Consider the following 27,551-nt stretch of genomic DNA (forward strand, 5'->3'; position numbering starts at 1 on the left):
TCAAAAAGCCATTCACACAGGCAGAGAGTAGAGACTAATCTGATTACAGCTAAACACATTGCAGGCTGGTAAATAAAAATAATAAAGTAGAATACCATTCTGTATAATCAAAATACAACTGTTTTCTGTGTGGCTGTCAATGTGACTGCTCCCGGGGCTTTTAGGTATAATTTAATATATCTCCTTTATTTCTGCACTCCCGTGTTTCATGCTTTGTGAGAATATTTAATATATATGGACAGAAAGTTACATGAACGCACAGCCCCATATGTGTTACACAACTGGAGAAAATTACATTTTAAAACCAAAAACCACCAAAATGACTGCCACGGGGCTTCTAGTGTTGGAGGTGGTGTTGAATTTAAACCCATTCATGGCCCCACAGCAAAATTAGCCTACTAACTTCCTATTTAAAAATAAATAAATAAATAAATAAATAAATACATACATACATACCCGTCTGGTTCTCTCTTGCCTATTTTTCAATGGATATAATTTAATTAATAGAGAATAAAACAAACTAAACTAACAACTATCAAACCTATATTTAATAAATAATTTTTTGTAGTCTCCACAAAACTGCCCAGCATCTCACACCACGCAGTCACACCACGTAGCGCGGACTATGGGTCAAACCACTGTTCGTGTCGGGTGTATTGTATCAGTGTTGGACTTCTGGCGTCTTCTGAATGACTTTCCGTTTTTTCAATGACATTTTAAGCTGTTTAAAGGCAAAACCACAACAAAACATAGAATAATAGTGTATACACAGAACAAAAAAGTAGAGGGGCAAAATATAGAGTTTGTCTCCCCTGTGCACTGGGTTAGGTGGCTATGGTTTCAATCAAGTGACAGTTGAACATAAGAAAAAAAACAAACTCCGAAAGGTCATAAAAATGAAGTAGTCTATGGCGTATCCAACTGCGTGGGACCAGAGTCAGGGAGGATATGGAAAAAGTCGGATAAATTAATCCCGTTTTAAATACCTTTATACACAGCGGTAACAATTACTATATTCACACAATTATTGTTTTGAGATTCAGCTTTTATTAGGGAGCTCCACTAAATCCCTTGTTTAGAAAGATCCAGGGTATTAATTCTTGTAACAGGGTAGCTGTCTTCCAGACTGAGACAGAGGTTTAGTTTATTATTATTATTATTATTATTATTATTATTATTTATTTCTTAGCCGACGCCCTTATCCAGGGTGACCTACAATTGTTACAAGATATCACATTATTTTTACATACAATTACCCATTTATACAGTTGGGTTTTTACTGGAGCAATCTAGGTAAAGTACCTTGCTCAAGGGGTACAGCAGCAGTGTCCCCCACCTGGGACTGAACCCACAACCCTCCAGTGAAGAGTCCAGAGCCCTAACCACTACTCCACACTGCTGCCCAGTTTATTCACTTTGTGCCCACAGGGCCAGCACAGGTACATCTCAATAGTGCAGCACTAATACAAAGAGAGACCTAAGTAGACCGGACTCAATAATAAACAAGACAGCAAATATACATCCAAGTAATCGCCAGCTCTGGTTCTGGTTCTCTCTCACTCACTGACTGTGCTGGATCATGGAAGAGCTGGTTCATAGCAGATAAATGGTTAGGGCGGATATGTGACAGGCAGATACATAACGGGTTACTGTACATACCAACAGCCCCCCCCCCCCCCGCCCCCCGATTTTGTTTTGCATTTCTACACAAATCATTGGAATGGACCTGGGAGAGGCCATTTTGATGGAATTCCATTTACAGACAAAAGAAAGAAAGAAAGAAAGAAAGAAAGAATGAAAGAAAGAAAAGAAAAAAGGAAAGAAAGAAAGAAGAAAAGAAAAAAACAAAGACACTCTCAAAGCAAAATAAAGGTTTCTCTCTTTCTCCAGATGGAAATTGTTAGCCCTCTCCTCACACGCACATGGCTGCCTGGGCTTTATAATTAAAAACACATTGAAGGAAAAAAACAGCTCCATTCCAAGTGAGCTCCTAAACTAAACCAAAGCACAGCCTGGACGTCTCTACACCCTCACTGCAACACATCTACTTCTACTATCTAAGATTTTCTTGTAGCCCTTGTTTTAAAATCTTTTTTTTTTTTTACCTTCTTAACCTTATTCAAGTGGTACTGAACCCCTTTACCTTTGCTGAATCCAATGTAGTCCACACCTTTTTTAAATAGCCCTGATTGTTTTGATATTTTTATTCACGTCATACATGTTGGTAAATCAACTTTCAGTTTTTACTCAGGAACGTTTGCCTGGAGATATTTGTTCTTTTTAACATTGTAGTGTATCAAGTTCATGCTCCCTCTGCAACAGTGCTGGTGATTGAAAAGAGTGGCGTGTTGTGGGAACAGAAAAGCAGCACTGTTGTAAGAGGCAGTGTCATCTGGATACACTGCGATCCTTAGAGGTTTTTTTTTTTTTCTCCTGGCAAAGGTTCCCAAGTAAATGTTGAGAAATGTATTGCCCAGTTGATTTATGATCCATGACGTGAAAATTTCGAAAGCGTTGGCAATATGTTTAAAATATTACACTGTGATATGGACAACACGGCACACAGCAAAGCTAACGCAATGCATTTGTGGCAAACACTGCAGGGCTTCTGTAAACTTGAAGTATCTAAAAAATCCATTCTCTTGTCTTTTCTTACTGTCTTCTTACCTTTTTCTAGTGTTGGGATGAAGATTGATATTTTCATGTTCAAAATTTAAACACATATATACTCTATATATATAAGAACATAAGAAAGTTTACAAACGAGAGGAGGCCATTCAGCCCATCTTGTTTGTTTGGTTGTTAGTAGCTTATTGATCCCAGAATCTCATCAAGCAGCTTCTTGAAGGATCCCAGGGTGTCAGCTTCAACAACATTACTGGGGAGTTGGTTCCATACCCTCACAATTCTCTGTGTTAAAAAGTGTCTCCTATTCTGTTCTGAATGCCCCTTTATCTATTCTACATTTGTGACCCCTGGTCCTTGTTTCTTTTTTCAGGTCAAAAAAGGCCCCTGGGTCAACATTATCTGTACCTTTTAGGATTTTGAATGCTTGAATCAGATCACCGCATAGTCTTCTTTGTTCAAGACTGAATAGATTCAATTATTTTAGCCTGTCTGCATATGACATGCCTTTTAAACCCAGGATAATTCTGGTTGCTCTTCTTTGCACTCTTTCTAGAGCAGCAATATCCGTTTTGTAACGAGGTGACCAGAACTGAACACAATATTCTAGGTGAGGTCTTACTAATGCATTGTAAAGTTTTAACATTACTTCCCTTGATTTAAATTCAACACTTCTCACAATATATCCAAGCATCTTGTTAGCCTTTTTTTATAGCTTCCCCACATTGTCTAGATGAAGACATTTCTGAGTCAACATAAACTCCTAGGTCTTTTTCATAGATTCCTTCTTCAATTTCAGTATCTCCCATATGATATTTATAATGCACATTTTTATTTCCTGCGTGCAGTACTTTACACTTTTCTCTATTAAATGTCATTTGCCATGTGTCTGCCCAGTTCTGAATGCTGTCTAGATCATTTTGAATGACCTTTGCTGCTGCAACAGTGTTTGCCACTCCTCCTATTTTTGTGTCCTCTGCAAATTTAACAAGTTTGCTTACTATACCAGAATCTAAATCATTAATGTAGATTAGGAATAGCAGAGGACCTAATACTGATCCCTGTGGTACACCACTGGTTACCTCACTCCATTTTGAGGTTTCTCCTCTAATCAGTACTTTCTGTTTTCTACATGTTAACCACTCCCTAATACCTAATAAATCCCATGCATTTCCTTGAATCCCTAATACTGATCCCTGATGTCATTATATATATATATATATATATATATATATATATATATATATATATATATATATATATATATATATATAGAGAGAGAGAGAGAGAGAGAGAGAGAGAGAGAGAGAGTAAAATAAACCCAGTACCCCCTTCTACTAATTAAGTAACAATTTTTTTTGTTTTTAAAAAAATCTGAACCAAGTCAAGTTGACAAACATTTTGGCTAGTGCCTTCATCAGTTTCATTCTTTTAACCTTTCCTTATAGCTAGCCAGTCCAAATCTGTGAGAAAATATGCACAAAAAAAGCCTATGGAAATTTTAAGTAGATATCTGCAGAGCATCTTATGTGTTTAGTATTTGTATTAATAATGGCTTCTAAAAATGTAACTCAAGTAAACATAAGAACATAAAAAGAAAGTTTACAAAACGAGAGGAGGCCATTCAGCCCATCTTGCTCGTTTCGTTGTTAGTAGCTTATTGATCCCAGAATCTCATCAAGCAGCTTCTTGAAGGACCCCAGGGTGTCAGCTGGGATCTATATAATAATCATATCAAACAATGTATGGGTTAAGGCTTCCAATTTAATATATCAAGCATTTTTGTCAGTAAAACATCACATCATATCACATGACTTCTCATTGGGCCACATTTGCAAAGCCTCAGCTCCAGTCTTTAAGTAACTCCTATTTTTTGAAGGAGACAAAACATCTGTTAATTTAACTAAACTAGAACCGGACAGCTAAGTTCTATATTTCAGGTCACTTTAGCAGTCTGTTTCTGATCATTGTGATGACGATGTAGCTGCAGAATATGTAGCAGAGAATTCTGCGCTTTCCAAGGAATTCTGTTATCCGTAGATTTAAGAACATAAGAACATAAGAAAGTTTACAAACGAGAGGAGGCCATTCAGCCCATCTTGCTCGTTTGGTTGTTAGTAGCTTATTGATCCCAGAATCTCATCAAGCAGCTTCTTGAAGGATCCCAGGGTGTCAGCTTCAACAACATTACTGGGGAGTTGGTTCCAGACCCTCACAATTCTCTGTGTAAAAAAATGCTTCCTATTTTCTGTTCTGAATGCCCCTTTATCTAATCTCCATTTATGACCCCTGGTCCTTTTTTCTTGTCAAAGAAGTCCCCCGTGTTGACATTGTCTATACCTTTTAGGATTTTGAATGTTTGAATCAGATCGCCACGTAGTCTTCTTTGTTCAAGACTGAATAGATTCAATTCTTTTAGCCTGTCTGCATATGACATGCCTTTTAAACCCGGGATAATTCTGGTCGCTCTTCTTTGCAGTCTTTCTAGAGCAGCAATATCCTTTTTGTAACGAGGTGACCAGAACTGAACACAATATTCTAGGTGAGGTCTTACTAATGCATTGTAGAGTTTTAACATTACTTCCCTTGATTTAAATTCAACACTTCTCACAATATATCCAAGCATCTTGTTAGCCTTTTTTATAGCTTCCCCACATTGTCTAGATGAAGACATTTCTGAGTCAACATAAACTCCTAGGTCTTTTTCATAGCTCCCTTCTTCAATTTCACTATCTCCCATATGATATTTATAATGCACATTTTTATTGCTCGCATGCAATACTTTACACTTTTCTCTATTAAATTTCATTTGCCATGTGTCTGCCCAATTTTGAATGTTGTCTAGATCATTTTGAATGACCTTTGCTGCTTCAACAGTGTCTGCCACTCCTCCTATTTTTGTGTCGTCTGCAAATTTAACGAGTTTGCTTACTATATCAGAGTCTACATCATTAATGTAGATTAGGAACAGCAGAAGACCTAATACTGATCCCTGTGGTACACCACTGGTTACCTCACTCCATTTCGAGGTTTCTCCTCTAATCAGTACTTTCTGTCTTCTACCTGTTAACCACTCCCTAATCCATGTGCATGCATTTCCTTGAATCCCTACTGCGTAACACTTAGTTTGCTGAGACTGCCTCTACTCATACCACATGTGATTAAGCCTGGTTGCCCATCTCTATTGCACTCCAGAAGGTGCAGAGATTAGGGGGAGATGACTGAAGTTCAGAACAGGAGGCAGGAAGCACTTAACACAGAAATGCAAGGGATAGCCACCAGGCAGGGGCACAGTCCTGAATCTGAAGGTACCGGAATGCCACTAAAATACACATTTTCTTAAACATGAATTACTATATGAATACATATTTTATTTGTATACTGAACTTCTAGTAACACATATAACAGGTAATGCATTATCTAATTTCTACAAGTATTTCCACAAAGTGTCTTTCTCCTTCTTTCTAACTAATTGAGGCAGCTGAGAATTCTTTTGGAAAAATATGCCGTGTACCAGGGGCAGAGCTAGCTGTTCATGTCAGGGGGCTCAAGCCTTACTCTAGGGGACCATTGTTCAAATAGTTGTCTTATAATTAACTGATGTGGTTGTATATCGAAGCAGATGTAGCAGAAGTGTTCAATTACTGTAAGACTATAACAACGCTAAAATAGAAGTCGACAAACTTTCAAAAACTGTAAAGACATTTAGTTGAAAACACAGATGCAAATATTTGGCAGCAAACTAAGTGTTACTACAGATGCAGCACACAGACATCACACATATTCTCCTATTCAAGACATTTCTCTTTACAACAAAGATGAGGGTAACAAAAATAAATAAACATAAGCTTGTCCCAAGTTTGCATACTACTAAATTGGAGTAAAGCTAGTTAATAGAACAGTGACTCACCATCTGGATGAAGTTCTCCATCTAGTTCTGTAGTTCCTACTACTTGAACTTCTCTGTCACCAGCTTGTAGGCACACACATACTTAATTCCATTTTACTGTCTGAAAATGACTAATGCAGGCAAAGCAAGACTGTATTTCATAAAGGAACATACACAAAACATGTAAGTTGCCTGTTTTTAATGAAAGTCTGCATGTCAAGGGGCGCATCTGGTAAAGCCTCCACTGATCAGCCCAAACTGGGTATAAAGGGGGGAAAATAACTGTAGATTCTATATATATATATATATATATATATATATATATATATATATATATATACACACACACACAAAAGAAAGTCTCCATGTCAACTACAGCTCCATCTTTCGTTTTCAAATTTGTTAATGACATTTCCATTGCGGATCTCTCCATGTCTTCGAAGGCTTTTTCTGAGCGTACATCTTCTATATCTGTAGCACAGGTGTTAATGAACTCAAGGGCTGTATTCAGGTCACTCAATTCTTCTTGAAGATAATGTGATAGAACAAATGTTTTTTTGAAGATAATGTTCCAAAACGTTAACATAAATTTCCAAAACGTTAACATAAATTTGAATTCAAAAGTATCCAATGTAGCTAACAAACCCTGAGCTTCAGCAGCTATTTTTGGTGCGGTGCCCTTGAAAATGTTAATCTTGTCAGAAAGGAGTAGAGCGTTTTTAGAGTTCCGAAAAAAAAGTTTAGCGCTGGTGGATGTAGAGGCTGCATCAATGAGAATCAAATTCAGCAGTGAACATACATTGCCTTTGAGCTGCATGTTTCCTTGACTCTTGCTTGTAGCCCTGAAAGGTGGCCAGACATAGCCCTCCGTCATAAGCTTGGCCATGCATGAAACTTGTTCGTGAGTGTGTGTATCAATAAATCCTAAAACGCCTCAGCATTGCTGCTGCACAGCTCATCAAATTGTTCAACGCTGTGGCCAGTTTTAGTAACATAGCTCAGCGATAAGGAAAATTGGTCCACTCTGATAAATATCAATCGTGGAATCCACAATAACCAAAAATAATTTTTCTAGTTTGACCTCTTCAGTTATTACTTTTAAAGTTTCATAAGTAAGAGACGATATTAACTTGTTCTGCTTGTGATGGCTTAGATTCGTTTGCTTTTGGGTTACAGAGCTTCAAATGCTGGTCCAAGACGTATTTCGACATAAGCTTTAACCGTTCCATAAAATTGCCTTTGTTAGTGCCCGGAACCCCTAATCCAGCTGTGACAGGGTGCAAGCCCTGTTATAGTCCTGGTCTTACAGTTTGGCAGGGATAGGGTTAATACTGTCCCTACCAAATACACGTGCAGACTGCGACTGGGACTTAATGGATTAATTAACAATCAATTAAGCCCAGCCACAGGTGTATAGAAGGAGCAGTCTCTCCACTTGTGGAAGACGAACCCAGGGCAAGGAGCAGAACACAACACAACACAAGGACTACAATTCTCATGTTATTTCCCAGACTAAAAGCAGATAACTATAGAGCAACCAGAGACAATTACCTGCCAGCTCAGCATCTACAGCTCTGCCAGCTTACAAGAATAACCTTGCTCTGCTACACATCGTGTATATAGTCATACCATATTTAAAGACGCAGTACCATTTATTTGATAAACATTTATTTTTGTTTTCTGTAAATAGATATGCACAAGAGTGCTTAAACTGCAATTCTTCCGCCTCTGCCTGCTGTTTGTACAGCCATAAAAAGCTGCACCACAACGCTGCCCTTTCACACCGGCGCATTCTCAGTGGCCTCTAAACGCCAGCCAAACCCTGCTTAGCTAGGAATAGTGTAGCATCTACAAGCCTTTTCAGTATCTTTTCTTCGCTGTATGCTCTCTTTCCGCTTTCACAAGTCCTGCAATTACAGTATGGCAGGGCTCTATAGTGCACCTGTTTTGGGCGCATATGAGACAAAAAATTCTCTGGTGCTCCTAAAAAATGTAATTTAGGAGCATGTGTGCGGCTACCTCAATGTGCTACTTAAAACCGCAAGGCCGAGATGTTTTATTCACGGATGCTCCGTGATATTCCTGTGCCTGAGTCCCGCTGTGTTCTCAAGCACTACCATTGAGTTCTGCTGCAGTTTGCAACACATATTGAAAACAAGACAAAACTAATACTGTAGCAAAATAAAACAGCACATTTGACACCACTGATTTTCTACACTACACTCAGCCTCCGGCGTTGCTCAATACACGAAACCCTTGATTTTGAACACATTTTCATTTTAATTACATGTAAATACTGTTCAGAAACATAAAGCGTTTACGTATAGCGATCTTGATCTACGCAGGCATCAAATCTAAGGGGATACAGAATTCTATGGGGATACAGAAATCTGCGTAACACCTGTTCAACCCCCAATGGTTAAAAGATTTCCCCTGTCACTCATTTGATAAAGAGAAAAAAGCAATGTTTTGTATTGAAGCAGGGGAACATTTGGGAGGGAAGAATTTGTTTGTGTCGGGAAGTCAAAATTTGAAACAAGAGAATGTTGTCAAGGATAATCTCTCCAAACGCCACCTTATGTGTAGAGATGCCCACTCAAGAAAGGTCAGCCAAATCACCCCGGTACCACAGTTTGCTGTCAACAGGCAAGTGGCGCTGTCTACGAAGATGCCAGCAGGCAGTTAAAGGTAAAATTCAACAATGCCTATTTTATCGCAAAAGACTGCCTTTCACGAAAATTTGCCCCACTGATACGACTACATAAGAAAAATTCAGATGACATAAACCCGACCTATGACAATGACGTGCGCTTTACTGAGATGATTGGCAAATCGCAGGACGGTATTAAAAGTGAATTGGCTTGCCGGGTTAGGGCAGCGCATTACCTGTCGACTCTCATTTACTTTCTAATACATTTAGCTTACCTTTTGCTTTGCAAAAAAAAGAGAATACTTATGTTAAATGGTTTGATTTAGTTATTCATCATTTGATGTATATGAAAAATATGTAACTGTTCTTGCCACAGTGGCAAACACTGTGCAGACACATGGCAAATGACATTTAATAGAGAAAAGTGCAAAGTACTGCACGCAGGCAATAAAAATGTGCATTATAAATATCATATGGGAGATACTGAAATTGAAGAAGGAATCTATGAAAAGACCTAAGAGTTTATGTTGACTCAGAAATGTCTTCATCTAGACAATGTGGGGAAGCTATAAAAAAGGCTAACAAGATGCTCGGATATATTGTGAGAAGTGTTGAACTTAAATCAAGGGAAGTGATGTTAAAACTTTACAATGCATTAGTAAGATCTCACCTAGAATATTGTGTTCAGTTCTGGTCACCTCGAGATTCTGGGATCAATAAGCTACTAACAACTAAAAGAGCAAGATGGGCTGAATGGCCTCCCCTCGTTTGTAAACTTTCTTATGTTCTTCTTCTTATGTACTTACATCTTGTGCAAAGTTGAAAAAAAATTCATTGTGTATATTAATATACATAAATATACAAATATACAGTCTAGGTGTTTTCAGTGTGCTCCTAATTTTTTTAAATTTAGGAGCACCTGTGCTCCTACCAAAAAAAAAGTTAGCATAGAGCCCCGTATGGTCTTTAGTAATCCGATATTTAGTCATGAGTAAAAAATAGTTTTTAATTGAAACATCAGTATAAAATCGGGGGGGGGGGGGGGGGGTGAATCTCAGTATACGCACTTTACATGTGAAATATGACGTCTAGCAGTTCTGGTTTCTGATTATGTTTAATGTCCCTGGCATGTATGATGAAGCAGAATCTCTGCAAGTCGAAGCCACATTTTCCCAAGTTAGCTGGTACTTTATGAACGTTTGGGCAATCGCTGTGCTGACGGAAACAGTATCTACAGAAGGTCTGAACATGACATCAGCACAAAATAAGCCAGATTTATTCATCTTGAAATCATAAAAATAAAAGAAAATTGACAGAACTGGGTGGTGCAAGCCATTGGAAGATGTGTCAAAAATCACACTGGACATTTCCATCAATGCGTTCCATGTAAGTTTACCAAGTAAAGCATCACCATTTTCTGTCAAATATTTACGATTAAGATTGTCGGCTTGAGGCAGTGTTTTAGCTGATGGACAGACAGACAGTGTCGCACGAAGTCAGCGATACATACCTCTGCAATAAACAGTGGCTGTCCAGCAAAGCACAACACTTTGACAATCTCATTAACTCAGTCATTCTGCGCTCTCTTTTTATTAAAGTGCATGTAAAAGCCACATAAATGTCTCTTGTCGCTTGTCTCTCAGTTCACTTTCTTGTTTTAGTTTTTTTTTTTTTTTTTCCTAAAAATTTAGTCGTTGCCAATCTGTTTTTATTATTTTCTCCCCAATTTGAAATGCCCAATTATTTTTAGGCTCAGCTCACCGCTACCACTCCGGCGCTGACTCGGGAGGGGCGAAGATGAACAAACGCTGTCCTCCGAAGCGTGTGCTGTCAGCCGCCCGCTTCTTTACACACTGTGAACTCACCGTGCAGCCGCCTCAGAGCTACAGCGTCGGAGGACAACGCAGCTCTGGGCAGCTTACAGGCAAGCCCGCAGGCGCCCGGCCAGACTACCGGGGTCGCTGGTGTGCGGTGAGTTGAGGACACGCTGGCCGACCTAACCCTCCCTCCCCCCGGACGACGCTCGGCCAATTGAGCGCCGCCCCCTGGAAGCTCCCGTCCACGGTCGGCTGTGGAATAGCCTGGAGTCAAACCGGTGACGTCCAGGCTATAGAGCGCATCCTGCACTCTAGCGAGTGCTTTTACTGGATGCGCCACTCGGGAGCCCCCCCTTTCTTGTTTTAGTTTAATGTGTCGCTTATTTTTCAGTATCTTTTATTGTCAGCGCGAATATTACCTGAATAAATGGACCACTAAGGGTTAAGAAACCGGGTAGTCAAGAAATGCGCACCCAGAAATACCGAATCCGCAGAAATAGCTGCTAAATACACCTTCAAGGTGGAAGGTGACCTACCAGCATCAAGCAGTTCTTTCAGAAACTGTAAGATAACTGTCATGTGGCAAGAGACTGGGTCATGACTCCTAGTCAGACACCAATTCTGAAAATAGTTCAACTTATACGCATACAACGACCTAGTGGAATCTGCCATAGCATTCTGCAAAGTACCCACAACAGCATCTGATAGCCCTAGGGCTAACCAGCGGTCCCTTTAAGGGGCCAGACCCATAGCTGGAACCTGCCCAGTGCCTCTTCGAGAAAGGCTGGGAGCAGCGGTATAGGCAGGAACGCGTACAAAAACGCCGAGTGAACCGCCTAAGTGGTGGAGGGAGTACCACAGGGGGCAGTGTGTCATCTCCATCGAGGCAAAGAGCTCAACCTGCGCCTTTCCTAATAATTCCCAAATACGCTCCACCACCTGAGGGTGGAGTCGCCACTCTGATGGAAGAGGACCCTCCCTCGAGAGGAGGTCCGCTGCCCAATTCACCGCTCGAGGAATGTGCGTCACCCCGCAGGGACAGCAAGTTCCTCTGAGCCCACATCAAGAGCCTGAAGGCAATGCGATGCAACCCCGGGGACCCTGGAGACCGGAGATCTGTAGCAGCGTGCTAGACAGGAGGCGTAGTTCAGTGGCCACCGGCTCAGCCAGCAGGGCCTCGCGCAGGACGCCATCCATATAGGCCGTCAGTATACCAACCGTGTTTGCCAGGCGGGTTCCCTTTGCCTCCGCTGCATACGCCCTCTTAAGGTGCAACTCCACCACCCTGCACTGCGGGTTCAGACACACTGGGTCTCTGGCTAATCCTCCCACCAACGGAGCCTTGACCAAGGCCGCGATGGTGGAGTCTACTCGGGGGAACCCTGCTAGCCCCAGCTTTCCCGCTCCTTCTAAGGAGGCAAGTTGTGTGGTCTGTTTCAGCATGCTTGGAGCTGAGGCTGGACGATCCCATGAGGAGCGTACCTCCTCCATGAAGTCCAGGAAGGTGGGGAATTTTTGAGGATGAGAAGCTCGCGTCTGGAATACAGACTGACTCGGCTCTGCCGCTGGCGTTCAGGGGACCTGGAAAAACGCTACAGCGCACCCCATCAGAGCCGATGTTGAGTCCGACAGCAGTGGAGCACTGGCTTCTGAGGCCACCTCGAAGCTAGGTTCCGCCTCAGCAGGGGGTTAAGGCTCCCCTCCTACCTCCATGCTAGAGGAGAAGGAGGCCGCTATAGAGAGTGCATCCTCCTGTGCCAGCTGGGACGCTTCACCCATCTCGCCTGCGTGGATGGGGAGCGACTACAGGAGGCCTGTGCGTCGAGGATGTCCAGCAGGATGTAGCCGTGGAGCACCGTGTGCACCGTGCGTGCCGAGCACCGTGTGCACCGAGAACCGTGAGCACTACGTACACCGTGTGGCATCGTGTCCGTGCACTGGCGCTGTAGCACTGGGCACCGCGTGCCGTGTGCAGTGAGCACTGTGCACACCTAGATACTGAAGTACCAAGGGCTATTGCTGCACCGAGGTACCGAAGCACCGGGGGGCAGCTATGCAACGGTGTCTAACCTAACCGCGTGGTCACACACCTGGTCAGCGCGTAGCATACACCAGGGAGACAAAAGGGCCAAAGCCAAGGGAAATATTCAACTCGAGAAGCTCTTTTCTATCAACACGCTCAGCTAAACACAGAGGTCTGACCGTACCGTCTTGAGAAGGAAAAAGAAAAATGGTTTCCTCAGGATGACGGTTTTAATCTCTCAGTGGGCAGGACCGAGTGCGTCACCCCAGAAAGGTGGCCCGTTCAGCTGCAGAGCCACAAACGATGCTATTAACAAAACTATGATCAAGACTGATACATATTCATCAACATGATGTGGAAATTATGAGTGTCTTCTCTGACGATATTTCAATATATATGGCAATATTTCATACACACCAGGGTTATCCAGTTCCTTTGAAATAGACTCTATCTATATATTATATATTATCTTTCAAATCTGTATCTTTATAATTGTGATGCCCATTGTCATAAAGCTCTGGGAATTTTTTTCAGCGACAAGTATTACTATTTTCTCCGTCATTTTTGATACTGCTTCACCCTGCTGGACCACGTGCATTGAAGCTGTTCTCTGATTTCTCCATGCCCTAGTTGACTCTCAAACAACAAAAAATAGGATTCAATCCTATTTATTTCATGCCGCTCCAGTGCTGACCTGGTGCCGCTCCTGCGTCGCCTGTTGCGTCGCGTGTGAAAGATACTAATCAAAAATATAAGTTCTATTCATTTTTACGCATCGCTGCACAGTTCCGCTTGCCCCATTGCGTCTGGTGGGAAGCAGCCTTTAAGGGAAACTGTGCAGCGATGCGACAAAATGATAAAAATCTTTCACACCACAACAGGTGACGTGGAAGTGGCACTCGAGCGATGCGAAATAAATAGTTTGTTTTCTTTATAATCAGCTGATTCGGGTGCCATTTTAATGTTAATCAAAACCCTTTTCTTAATTAATTTATGAGTTCCCTCGGGACATATTAGTGTCACCAGGCTAACGGTGCAGCTACCCAAGGCAAAACAATGACTGGTACAAGTACCTTTCCATACTTGTACTTGAGTACTTGTTAAAGCACTTGATGCATGCCTGGTTCCGGCTCCACTGCTACCAGGTGAAGTACCTGAAACACTAAAATGATTACATTCTGTTCAAGTAAATGTGATCCCCTCGTCAGGGCAAATGTTGTTCTAATAAGAGAACAGCCTTGAGGGCTGAGCTGCCTCTTCTCCTCCCCAAACACTGCCGGGCACTGGCCAAAACGTTTGTCTACTTGACATAATTTTTTCTAGTTTTATCTTTAAGCTGTGAAAACGGTAGTAGCAAATAAATGGAAGGGTAACTGATTACACCACTTATGCAAAAGAGCACACAAAACTATCTTTTTTTTAAATAAAGGTCATGACTTTGTCAGTTTGATGTATTGATTAATAGAAACGAGACAAGGGCAAACAGAAAAGCAAAGGTTAGCCTGAGGCGATTTTAATGCATATAGTCTGAAACAGAAATAGCTAGACTTGACAGTACTTAGTTTTTTCTACAGTTAAAGAATTGCATTAATACATCCCAAATGAAGAATGTTATGGCCTAGCTAAAAAATCAAATAACTGTTGCCAATTTACCGCACTACTCAAAACGGCTTGTGTCATTATTCAAAGTATCGCTGGCCATGAATAGATAATCACCTGCTCTTCATGCACATGACACTGAAATGAGCAAGCGAGCACATGAGTTCAGCGGCATCCCAAAATGTTCTATACCCAAACAACCCGCCCCTCCAGTTCGTTTTCAGACATTCACGCGTGAATATAGTCAGGTACATTACAAACAGAGTTAGAGATTCAACGTCACTGCTTTTTTTTTTTTTTTTTGTTAACGGATATAAACAAAATTCCATATGGGGTTAGGAATTCTAGTAATTTCACAGTTAAAACATAGGTTGTGTGTTTAATTTTTACAAGAAGAGACCGGGGTGGCCCAGATTTGTGAGCAATTTGGTCTATCTGTATTTGTAGTAAATTCATTTAGTATATTTTCCAAAATAGGTCTTATATTTAAGTTAATATTGTTTTTTTTATGAACGCGTTACTGCCTCCTCGAGTTACTATTTAGTTACAGCAGTTTTGCCACCTTTAGCAGAACCCCAGTTGTTTAATAGTAAAAATAGTCAATGTATATTTCTACAGAGGAGACGATTTTCTATTCAGAGATACCAAGATATTTATTGAGAAAGTAGTCTGACTGAAGTTATTCGGCAACAAACTTCCTATCCCCTTTTGTTGCTTCCCTAGAAAAGGGAAACATTTCGGGGCCCATTCTACTTGTGAGATGTCTTGATCATAAAATATTTAGCATATTTTTTATAAAGAGTAGACGGTTATGTATCCAGAGACTCCACGGTACTTGGTAAGGGGTCTGAGTGATGAAACATGGGCAATACACACACACACACACACACATATATATATATATATATATATATATATATATATGTGTTTGAAAGGGTATAACTGCAGTGTCCAAAAATGCAAAAAATGCTAACATGAAAAGGTTTTTTGGATGTACACAATAGGTTTAAATGAAAAATAATGTATTTCAGGACATTTTGAACAAACAAACAAAAACACAAAACTATTTATGTAAAGCGTTAATGCATCGCTAGTAAAACACACGGTTCGTTTACCGGTAGAGTTTATCAGACTAACCCCGATTATTGTTCACGTCTGCGGGTCTCCCTCTTTCCAGCTCGGCGGCAGTCGGACCCGAACCCGGCAGTGGATCTTCTTCAAATACCAGTTTAAACTCCAGTTCACCATCCTCCCATCCTGGCGCGGCTCCCATTGGGCAAAACAGATTTTAAAAAGAAAAGAAAAGGAAAAACAGAACTCTGAGGACTGACAGAGCACCGAACTAAAAAAATAACTATATTAATAATATGACCAATACTTTTCCTTTAGTTAAGGCTGATTCTAACTACAGTTATATACAATAATAACAATAGAACAACCGAGTTCTATATTATTCTTTCCTTCCTGTTAGAATTTCTTTCTTTCTTTCTTTCTTTCTTTCTTTCTTTCTTTCTTTCACGCACTCTTTCGCCCTTTCCCACTGTACTGTTACTTATTTCCAAAAACGTCTATGCCCTTTTTTCTTTTCCAACTTTGCAAAGTTTTTTTTTCCTTTTCCCCGCGCTCATTGGTCGACGCTTTCTCATTCCTGGCTTATGATTGGATTGCTCTGCACCCCCTCTATTGAAAGAACGAAGGGCTTGCACGCTTTCCCTGTAGTTCATTGGCCGAGACGCATGTTCTCGAGAGAGATGATTGGCTACCTCAAGTGTACGTCAATAAAATCTGATCGATTGTATTTTAAGACGTCTGAGAAAGGGCCGAATGTATTAATACTACTACTAATAATAATAACAATTCACCAATTACCTGAAAAAATAAGAATTCAAACATAGATATGATACAGCTCAACAAATGCACGTTTTCAAATGTTGAAATCAACTGTACTTCAACAGCAATTCACACTAAATATCACAAAGAGGTAAGTTTATTAAAAAGCGGTGCATTTATATTAAATCACTTTTCCTACATGTACCACTTTCGACATAAGGTTTGTAGGATAACTTAAAGCAAATGCTAAATTATACCTAATTTGTTTGCAAACTTAAACTGAAAACAGACTATCAATTTCTCTTAAAACAGATGCAGTGCGATGCGTACCACTATTTAACGCATACCAAAAAATAACACTACACTGGTGTAGGGCCAGAAAGTGGTACATTGTAAGAATGTAGTACGTATACCACAATGTGACCCGTGTAATGTCAGAAAATGGTACACTGTCAAAAAGTGGCATGTTTGTATTTCAAGTCTTTTATGCATGTGCCAGTTTATGTACCAGTTCTTTTTTTCAGTATGTACACTGATAGAGGTATAGCCTACTACTGTACACTGTGAAGCAAAAACGTACAGAATAGGCTACCGATGAATGCTTAATTCATAAATATATACATTTCAGAACCATTAGCTGTGTTCATAAGATGCTACAAACCTTAACATTGCGTTAAAACAATATGCAGATTTCAGGTAGTGGAATCTACATGATTTTCAAATATGTACATGTGATTGTGTCCCTCATTTAAACAGATGGTTAGAATATATAATAATTGTATTAAATAAAGTGTATATGCATGCTGCCTGTGTGTACTGTATACCAAGGACAATCGTGATCTTAGTATAGCTCCATACATTTAAAGCCTATTGTACTTAAAATACACATCTCTTTCAGATCTGTATCTTTATAATTATGATGCCCGTTGTCATAAAGCTCTTGATATTTTTTTAACGACAAGTAGTATTGTTTTCTCCGTCATTCTGGAGGCTGCTTCACCCTGCTGGACCACGTGCATTGAAGCTGTTCTCTGATCGCTCAATGCCCACGCATGACGCGCGTCAAACCGCAAAAAAATAAGATTCAATCCTGTTTATTTCGCACCGCTCCAGTGTCGCCCAGTAAGTTTATAGCACAGTAATGTATTATTCAAAAATAGTAATTATTATTCTGTTTAACTTCTTGGATTTTTTTTTTAATTACACGAATTCATTCATTCATTCATTCATTCATTCATTCATTCATTCATTCATTTTTTATCTTGGAAGTGCCACCAGCCAAGCTAGCTTTTAAGTGAGTCCCTATTGTATTTTGATTAACATATATATATATATATATATATATATATATATATATATATATATATATATATATATATATATATATACACACACACACACACACAATGTTTAAATTTATAAGTGATGATTGTGTTATATTATATACTTATTTTAACTGCGTCAGAGTTGCTGCAGCTTCAGTGAACTGAAGAAGAAAAAAAAGAAATCTGGTAACCCGAAGCATAAACAAATACACGTTTTATTTGTTGTTTTGGTGGCCAGAGTTTCATTTCAACCCACTCGTGCTGTTCCGTTACCACGGGAGACAGCTGTACGGCCAATTCTTATAAACTACTGAACCGTCTCGAGTTTATTATTTTCAAGAATAAACACATTTGAATTGACGCCTGAGGGTTATCCAGCAATACACCTACATACACAGTTATTGGACACATTTGTTCTTTCAGGAGCCTCGATGGTATTAGAACATAGGTCACACTGAAAAGGACCTGAACCTTTCTTCCTTCACGCCTTTAAAACTGTTGTCCTGTAGACCAACACTAACGCGTTTTGTGATGTACAAAAGCATTACGTGGCGCTGACATCCTTTTCATAAAGACCTGCTGCAAAATGTAATATCAGGCTATAGTATATGATGTATTTGTTTATTTATTTAACTCAAATCATCATGGAGTTGTATTAATATTGGCTACACTCTCTGGCCACTTTATTAGGACATGTCTGTCTGTCTCCGCGATTGGGTTTGGCATCGCCCTGGTGTGGGGCATCTTCTCCTGGTATACCCCGGGACCCTTGATTACTCTGGGAGGCTGAATGAATAGTTTAAGCATCGCTGCGGACCCCCCAGCAATGCTGACCCCTGACTTTCAGTACGATAATGCACCCGTCCAGCAGAACTGGTTTGAGGAGCATGACAGAGACTTCTTTCATGGCCATCCCCCGGATCTCAATCCAACTGTTTGAACGATTCGTCATTCCCATCCTCTGCCTGCCTAAATATTAATGAGTGAATGGATCACTCGAGACACCTTCCAACACCTTGTGGAGTCTGTGCCATGTCAAGCTGTGATCAGGACAAACGGTGACCCGACCCGATATTTGGTGCAGGTTCTCATAGTGGCCAGGAAATAGATACAAAATAGATATAGTAGAAACAAACAGATATAGTGGAAAAGAGAGACAGATATAAATACAGATTGATAGACCGACAGACAGGCAGATAGACAGATAGCCTAAATAGATAGATGGTCGTAGTATATACAAATATGACATGTAAATAGATCCATACGCAATAAGTTAGATAATGACAATTGGACGGAGAAGAAAGAAAGGGAGAGACGGGGAGGAGGATTGGGAGGAGAAAGAGAGAATGAGATACCGAGACAGATAGAGGTGACATTAAATGCTGAGTTACATGGAGCACGAAAGGGAGTAGGCTAATCCGTCAGTCATATTTATAGTGTATACTGTAGCTACACGCGTTAGACTTTAATTTTTACATTGATGCTCTGGAACAAAATAGCTTAAAGAAAATAATTGATAAAGACTTGCAGAACTAGAGGGACAACTCTGAACATTTTTTTAAGACCAGGTAACATGATTTATTTATTCATTCATTTATTTATTTATTTATTTCGTATAGACTTCAGTACGGAAACAACTGAATATAAAACGTTGGATCGACCAAGCATTTGGAAAACGGTCTCAAACGTCTTAAAATATATTTATAGTTATATTATTTTTTGTTGTTGTTGTATTTATCTATGTGAAATATATTATCAGTGACTTAAAATTGGACGGTGCGTGTGTGTGTGTGTAACTGTAATTATCAAAATATTTAATTTAAACGTTTCTGTTGAAATTTAACGAAACGTTTCATTTATAAGAAATGTCTTAGTGGATCATTTATGCGGTTTCTTACTGTTATCTGAAATACTTGTAATAATTGTAGCTGTAATCGTGCGAATGTGGCCTTTGTATATAACTTGGAAAATATATACGTGTAAATAAGTAAACGTGATATTGTGGAGGTATCTCTATGCGTTACCTGAAATAAACTAAACCGTCTGCCAGCTTCCTAAATGCAGATAGTGCGTCAATAGGCAACGTTTGCTGTATTTATTTTTAAGTGATACAAAATATATTCTTTCAGTAATGGGAATTTCTCCTGGGAACAACATATTACACGGCAATGGGTACATTTCCAGGAAATCGTTAAATCTGTGATAACCTTGAAACAAATGCAACCTTACTCATAGCCAAAGCACCTAAACACAAAATGAGAATAACAAAATGAGCAAAAAGAGTGACTCAAATACCATAATAGGTCAGGAAACAATCTATCTATCTATCTATCTATCTATCTATCTATCTATCTATCTATCTATCTATCTATCTATCTATCTATCTATCTATCTATATATATATATATATATATATATATATATATATATATATATATATAAATAAAAATCTGTTTCTTTGTTTGTTTTGTAGTGGATGAAAATCCAAGAATACTTTCCTTAGACAGAGTTCTAGAAGAATCTCCAGGTTTTGTAGGATATGGATTTGTTCATTCCAGTCAGAGTGATTGACCCTCTTTGGATGAACAGTTCTTCAATGCCAGACGATACTGGCAGCCAGTATCTGGATTTTGCAAATCATTCCTTGCTGAACGACACCAACCTACATTTAAATTCAAGCCTCCTTCCAACTTTTCAGCAGCTCAACAATACCAGCACTCAGCTTCTGGGGACGTGGAGCGCAGATCAGACCTGGCCCGAGGGCCCGCAAGTCCTCATCGTCCCTCTGATATTCTTCTTGGTGTTTGTTTTTGGCGTGGTCGGAAACACTCTGGTCATTGCAGTCCTGATCCTTAACAAAAGAGGCAAGAACGGCTCCACCACCAACATCCTGATTCTGAACTTAAGCGTTGCGGACCTGGCTTTCCTCCTGTTCTGCGTCCCATTCCAAGCAACCATATACTCCCTCCCGCAGTGGATCTTTGGACCTCTTCTTTGCAAGTTCGTGCATTATTTTGTCACCGTCACCATGCTCGTTAGCATCTTCACCCTGGCTGCCATGTCTATTGACCGTTACATTGCAGTTGTGCACCATGCCAAGATCTCCCCTGGGTTTCGCAGCAGAAGGAATGCCATGTGGGGAATGGGGGTAGTCTGGGCTTTGTCACTATCTGTGGCCGCTCCAGTAGCCCACCATCAGACCTATGTTACTGGATATTACGAGGCTCCCAATAGCACATTCTGCTGGAATCTGTGGGAAGACCAGGCACAGAAACAGACCTACACAGCTGCCATTCTCGTTCTAGGATACCTGCTGCCATTGATTCTGATATCGTGTTGCTATGTTCAAGTAAGCACTAATTTATTAAAGTACAGATCGTTTTTAATTTAAATGTTACCCAATATGAGTTACTGTCAATTGGTAGGTTTCACGTTTTCTTATACAACTTTGTAAAACCTCAGTAAACCATTATTTTTTGCAAGGTTATAAGTTAATAGTACTGTATCAGCATGAGACCCATACTTGCAATTCAGATAACAATAGGGTCTTTACATTTGGTACACAGCTGTATTCTATGATTCTCTCAGTAAAGTTCCATTACAGGTGATGTCCAGTTGAAAGCATTTCAATGCCACATTGTTTTAACATCACCAGTGTTACAAATAATGCCTACAGGAATGCTGTGCTTTTTATCTATAGTTATTTGTATTTAATGATACTAATTTCTCTGCTGTTGTATGCACAATTGTACACTTGTAAAAATGTTCTCATCTTCTTGCTTCAGGTTCTGAATCATCTTCACAAGAATATTCGGGTCATGTCCAAGAAATCGGAGCGCTCAAAACGAAAGGTACATTATTTATTTTTAGACAATACTAAACAGGAAGCATTGTCCTGATAACAGTACTGTTCATTAATACAATCCCTTTTCATTCCAGTGTGAACACAACATTATTATTATTCAACATAAGAAAGCTGTACTCATACACCTTGTGGCATTCTGTTTTAATTATTTTTATTATCATTTTTCAAAAACACAATTTATGATTGAGTACAACAAAGTAAGTAACAATAATAACAAAAAGCAATAACAATAACAACAATAACAAATAATGGAAATAATTTGACGTATGATTTAAATAATTGACATAGGATAAGAAAGTTTAAAAACGGAATATAAAACATTGTGACATTCTGTATACTTTATTCAGTGTTGGAGGAAGATACTTTTTTGTAATCCATTCCAGTCACAAGTTACTTGAACAAAATATACTCAAGCAGACAAACAGCTAATGCCATCATCAGTGTAATGTGTGTGTGAGAGGTATTGGAAGTATCTGTTTCTTCTCCTGTTTGTTGAGTGGATCTTGTGATATTATAAGTCGTTTATCCAGAACTTCAAACACTCTGCACTGGTAATGAAACTAGAATAAACTAGCGTTTCAGCTCTAATGCCTTCATCAGGGTAATGTGTGGAAGTATCTGCTTCTCGTTTGTTTGTTTGTTTGTTTGTTTGTTTGTTTGTTGAGTGGATCTTGTGATATGATAGATCATTCATCCAGTACTTCACTTGGTCAGAAACACAAGTAAAAACTGGAAGAAATTAAGAAAGTCAAGCAGACAACGGTTTGGCTACTGCCTTGTTTAACCACAGCAAATCAATTCTCTTGTTATTTCTTCAGACCACTCAGACAGTGCTGGCGGTGGTGGCCCTGTTTTCTTTCTGCTGGCTCCCCCATCACGTGGTCTCCATGTGGGCAGACTTTGGTTATTTCCCCCTGACAGACGCCTCCTTTGCCCTGCGCATCTCTGCGCACTGCCTGGCCTACGCTAACTCCTGCTTCAACCCCCTCATCTATGCCTTCCTGTCTGAGAACTTCCGGCAGGCCTACAGGGAGGTCATCCACTGCCCCAGGCCCAGACCCAAGCGCTCAGTGGAGGATGTGAGCTGCGCCCTGGTCTCTGGGAGATCCGAGAATACCTTGAACACCACACACTCCAGCACTAACATGTGATCTTGGGAACTGACCACCACACACTCCACCACTAACATGTGACTGACCACCACACACTCCAGCATTAATATGTAAACTGACCACTAATATAATAACTTATTGTGAACTGACCACTACACAATTCATCATTAATATGTAAACTGACCACTAAACAATTCATCAATAATATGTAAACTGACCACTAAACAATTCATCATTAATATGTGAACTGACCACTACACAATATAGCATTATTTTGTGAACTGACCATTAATATAAGATCTTATTGTGAATGGACCGGTACACAAGCCAGCAGTAATATGTGAACTGACCACTAATACAATGTCTTATTGGGAACTGACCACTACAAAACTGCACCATTAATATGTGACCTGACCACTAATATGTAAACTTTTTGTGAACTGACCATTGCACAATATATCAGTATTTGAACTGACCACTTATATTTGAATTGACCACTACACACTCCAGCACTAAAATGTAAACTGATAGCTTACTGGGGAACGTTTTGTAAACTTACCACCAATATATGACATTTTAATGAATTCAACAGATGTTAAAAATATGTGAATTATCCACATTTTAACCGCAGACAGAGAATTACCCTGAAGACACCCTGGCTTGCAGAACCATGAGCAGACCACAGCATTACCAGATACTTCACAATGCACTGGAAACAGAATAGATATGCTAGCCACTGTCAGTCTGTCTGTCTGTGTCTCGTACTAGGTATACTAACAAAACAATTTGCAACAAAATGATATTGGACTTTTGATGAAGTTGTAATTATAGGGAAGAAAACTGATGCTATTTTTAGTAATTTTAAGATCACTAGATTGAATAAGGAATGTGTTTTTCTGTGTGTAGAAATGATCTTGATTTTTTATGAAATTATTATTATTATTATTATTATTATTATTATTATTATTATTATTATTATTATTATTATATACAATTGGAAACATTATTTCTGGCCCCCTTTTTTCTTGAGGGGTTCTTCACTTTTTTTTTTATTAAAAAGTTAATTTCGGATGTGAAAATATAGCTTAACATCCCTTTGGCAGTTATCCTTGGTTCTTTTTCTACCATTCGCACTATCCTTCTGTTCAATCTGGGGTCGATTTTCCTCTTGCGGCCGCGCCCAGGGAGGTTGGCTACAGATCTATGGACCTTAAACTTCTTAATAATATTTGCAACTGTTGTCACAGGAACATCAAGCTGCTTGGAGATGGTCTTGTAGCCTTTACCTTTACCATGCTTGTCTATTATTTTCTTTCTGATCTCCTCAGACAACTCTCTCCTTTGCTTTCTCTGGTCCATGTTCAGTGTGGTGCACACAAAAACAGCACAGTGACTACTTTTCTCCATTTAAATAGGCTGAATGACTGATTACAAGATTGGAGACATGTGCAATACTAATTAAAGAAACTAATTAGTTTGAAATATCACTATAATCCAATTATTTATTATCTTTTCTAAGGGGTACCAACAAATGTGTCCAGGCCATTTTAGAATATCTTTGTAGAATAAGCAATAATTCATCTCTTTTCACAGCTTCTTTGCTTTATTCTATGGCATACCAAAGGCATGCAAGTATACATGATAAAATAGCTTTTAATTTCATCACAGCCAGGGTACAACTCCGCTGCGCGGCTCTTGACGAAGTCGTCCCAACCGTCATCCCAGATCCCATTCTCCATTTTTCTTTTACATAAAACACCCTCACTCCTCTTGAGAAAAAAAAGAAAGAAAAATGAACTACCCCTGCAGTACTGTCTCTGGCCTGCGTCTTGGAGGCGCTGTTATCCCAGGCGCTGGCTGGTGGTGATGTCAGACCCGGAACAGAAACACACAGAGTGGTGAGTGAATTATGAATTGCGCTGTGCGCCGGTTTATTATTAAACAGAAAATAAAAGGTTGAGCAAAACAGGACACACTTAACAAAACAAACGATGCATTGGCAAAATTAAATAGACAAACAAAACACTAATATAAACAAATATCGTGCTAGTTTAAACTACCATGCGTAGCAATTGTTTACTTTTAGCTTTTTAAAGTTTACCTCCTACTTTCTCTCTCCCGTTCTACCCTCTCGAACACATAACCCTGAGTGAGTGAAACGTACACCTATATATACAGCTGTGCTGGGACTCAATTACTAATTAATTATTCACTTGAATTCCAGCATGTGAACTAATTTGTGCACTCCCCGTGCTCACATACTAATTTTTTCTGCATATGAAGTGATTGTGCAATCCCTGTACCTAAATACATACACCCCACCACAAATGTCCACAACCAAGTCCAGTTAATCCAGCTGGGTTGGGAAAATTACCACAGTCTGAACCTTGCATCCCATGCTGCAATTTATAATCCTGTTTTATTTGTACACTTGCCATCCCAGTGAGGCTGGAAATAGCAACTAATCCTCTTCGGTACTCCTCCACCCTTAGGGGGGGAGCAAGGATCCTATGTAAAAGAAAATAAAACAACAGGTATCTGAATTTCACACAAAACCAGTCTCCAGCGATTGTAAACGTTCTTGTAATATCTTTTATCTTCTAATTACTTCAGCAGTACTCAAATTATATTCAGTAGATTTTATAAGTAATGTTTGTAATTTACTAAAACAGTGACACAAAATGGTACTTCCCTTGTTTCTCAAGCGATTTATCCACTTCTGAATGGCAGTTTAAGTCTGGATCCTAGCAAAGTTATGTGTCTGATTGTGCTCAATTAGTAATTTGTGAAATAAACAAAAAAATAAACAACACACACATATATTCAAAAGAGTACAGTAATCAAAATAACTCACAAAGCAAAACACAAACAATATTTTAAATAATAATAACAATTTAAGCAAAAGAACACACACCTGCACACAATAAATTCTAGACATTGGGGAGAAGCAGGTCCCTTCCCTCCTCAAGAACGCGGAGAGGGGGGAAGAGCGGTCAATCACCCTTGACATGACAAAGGAACTTTGGTTGAACTGTCAGTCACGAGCTGTGGGCAAGGCCAAGGAGTGGCCCAGAGATGAAACCAACCAGTGTTTAGGCATGTTGCATGACTTTAAACAACACCCATGAATTCAACGATCCAATCAAGATGGGGTGGGTTTAATTCAAAAGACTGGGACAAGCAAGAAGTTATGCTCTGAAAATGTTCTGAATGGTATATGGAATAGTGTGAAATAGTTTCTGAAATCTGCTCTGAAGTGGGGATAGAATCAGATATGAAAATGGCTAAAATGATGTCCTGAGAAGGCTGAAATCAGCTCTGAAGAGGGCCCTGCTCTCTGCCCTGTGAGAGACTGAACCAGGAAACAGGCCACTGCATTGATCCAAAAACGGGTCTGTGAGGCATGTGAGTATTAATGGAATGTCCAGACAGCAATTTACGTGTAACCAAAATTAGATAGAAAAAGGAGCATTCAGAACAGAAGATAGGAGGCACTTTTTTACACAAAAAATTGTGAGGGTCTGGAACCAACTCCCCAATAATGCTGTTGAAACTGACACCCTGGGATCCTTCAAGAAGCTGCTTGATGAGATTCTGGGATCAATAAGCTACTAACAACCAAACGAGCAAGATGGGCTGAATGGCCTCCTCTCGTTTGTAAACTTTCTTATGTTCTTATGTTCTTAAAATATGTTTATTGTTTTTGTTACACAATAAAAATAAAAGAATGGCGTGAGGGAGGGGGGTGCTGGAACAGATATCCCAAACATGAAAAAGATAAACAAAAGATAGCCGTTATTTGTATTCCAAAACACTGTGACAAGAAACCAAAAACCAAAACAAACTGCATTGTGTCTCTCCCTCAAGCCCAATAACCCCGCCTATGTTTTCAAGGACCAACCCGGTACACAGTAGCGCGTTCCCTTTAGTATGCAAAGCCCCGCCTCTGTGGTCAGTGGAACACCAATCCCAAACTGACAAGTGTCCTTACAACTCACTTGACTCGAGTGACCGGGATTTACATACTCGCAATTCCGCCCCTCACCAAGGTGACGTCCCTCATAAAGATGACTTTTGTCATGGTCACGAGACCTTGGTAAGGGAAGTCCCGAGTTAGCTTGATGCCTTCTACTGTCGGGAGGCTGAATTACAGACCGAAACCCCTTTGACTCATCACATATCCCACCCCTCAGAGTGGAGCCGAAGGAACACTCGGAAACCTCTAACCCCTCCTTTCTCCCTCTCTCCTGGGAAAAATAGTCAGCATTTTGGTGCAACTTACCCGCACGATGCCTTATTTTAAAGGTGAAGGGTTGGAGCGCCAGGTACCACCGCGTAATCCTGGCGTTTGAATCCTTCATTGTGTCTAACCACTTTAAAGGGGCATGATCTGTGATGAGTACAAAGGGTCGTCCCAGGAGATAGTATTTTAAGGACTCTACAGCCCATTTTATTGCCAGGCATTCTTTTCCAATTACTGAATATCTTTGTTCTCTGAGCAGCAATTTCCGACTAATATATAATATTGGGTGTTCTATACCATCTCTTTCCTGGGACAGAACCACCCCCAGACCAGTCTGCGATGCATTGGTCTGAAGGATGAACTCTCGGCTGAAATCCGGGCTTACTAATGCTGGGGCCTGACTCAAATTAGTTTTAATAGATTCAAAAGCCGTCTGACACTCTGCACTCCACTTAATTTTATTTGGAGCGTTCTTTTTAGTGAGATCAGTGAGAGGGGCGGCTATAGTGGAAAAATGTGGAATAAAGCGGCGGTAATAACCAGCCAACCCCAATAATGATCTCACCTGGGCTT

The 27,551-nt window shown here is 39.9% G+C and overlaps 2 protein-coding genes across 3 annotated transcripts in view; one reads left to right on the forward strand and one right to left on the reverse strand.

Annotated features, from left to right (window-relative positions):
• The window catches only part of LOC117398127 (nuclear factor of activated T-cells, cytoplasmic 4-like), a 52,679-nt gene extending 36,448 nt beyond the window's left edge, over positions 1 to 16,231 (reverse strand). The window contains exon 1 of one of the 2 annotated variants that reach the window (XM_033997111.3): positions 15,741 to 16,231. In XM_033997111.3, the coding sequence (XP_033853002.3) occupies positions 15,741 to 15,876 (136 nt within the window). In that variant the 5' untranslated portion in view covers positions 15,877 to 16,231. Of the gene's footprint in view, positions 1 to 15,718 lie in introns of both variants that reach the window. The other variant, XM_059016804.1, reaches the window with a different exon arrangement.
• Positions 16,232 to 20,268: 4,037 nt separating this feature from the next.
• Positions 20,269 to 23,558, forward strand: LOC117398062 (galanin receptor type 1-like). Its single transcript, XM_033997055.3, has 3 exons — positions 20,269 to 21,107; positions 21,544 to 21,609; positions 22,442 to 23,558. The coding sequence occupies exons 1-3, from the start codon at positions 20,298 to 20,300 to the stop codon at positions 22,772 to 22,774; spliced, it is 1,209 nt and encodes a 402-aa protein (XP_033852946.2). The 5' UTR covers positions 20,269 to 20,297; the 3' UTR covers positions 22,775 to 23,558.
• The last annotated feature ends 3,993 nt before the right edge of the window (positions 23,559 to 27,551 follow it).

The sequence above is a fragment of the Acipenser ruthenus genome, chromosome 54 (genome assembly GCF_902713425.1).
Source record: "Acipenser ruthenus chromosome 54, fAciRut3.2 maternal haplotype, whole genome shotgun sequence".
NCBI lineage: Eukaryota > Metazoa > Chordata > Actinopteri > Acipenseriformes > Acipenseridae > Acipenser > Acipenser ruthenus.

Excerpts from the sequence above, each read along its gene's own strand:
- LOC117398062 (XM_033997055.3), top strand. The coding sequence starts at position 20,298 with ATGGATTTGTTCATTCCAGTCAGAGTGATTGACCCTCTTTGGATGAAC. Across the intron at positions 21,108-21,543 it reads TATCGTGTTGCTATGTTCAA|GTTCTGAATCATCTTCACAA; the intron begins GTAAGCACTAAT and ends TTCTTGCTTCAG. Across the intron at positions 21,610-22,441 it reads CGGAGCGCTCAAAACGAAAG|ACCACTCAGACAGTGCTGGC; the intron begins GTACATTATTTA and ends TTATTTCTTCAG.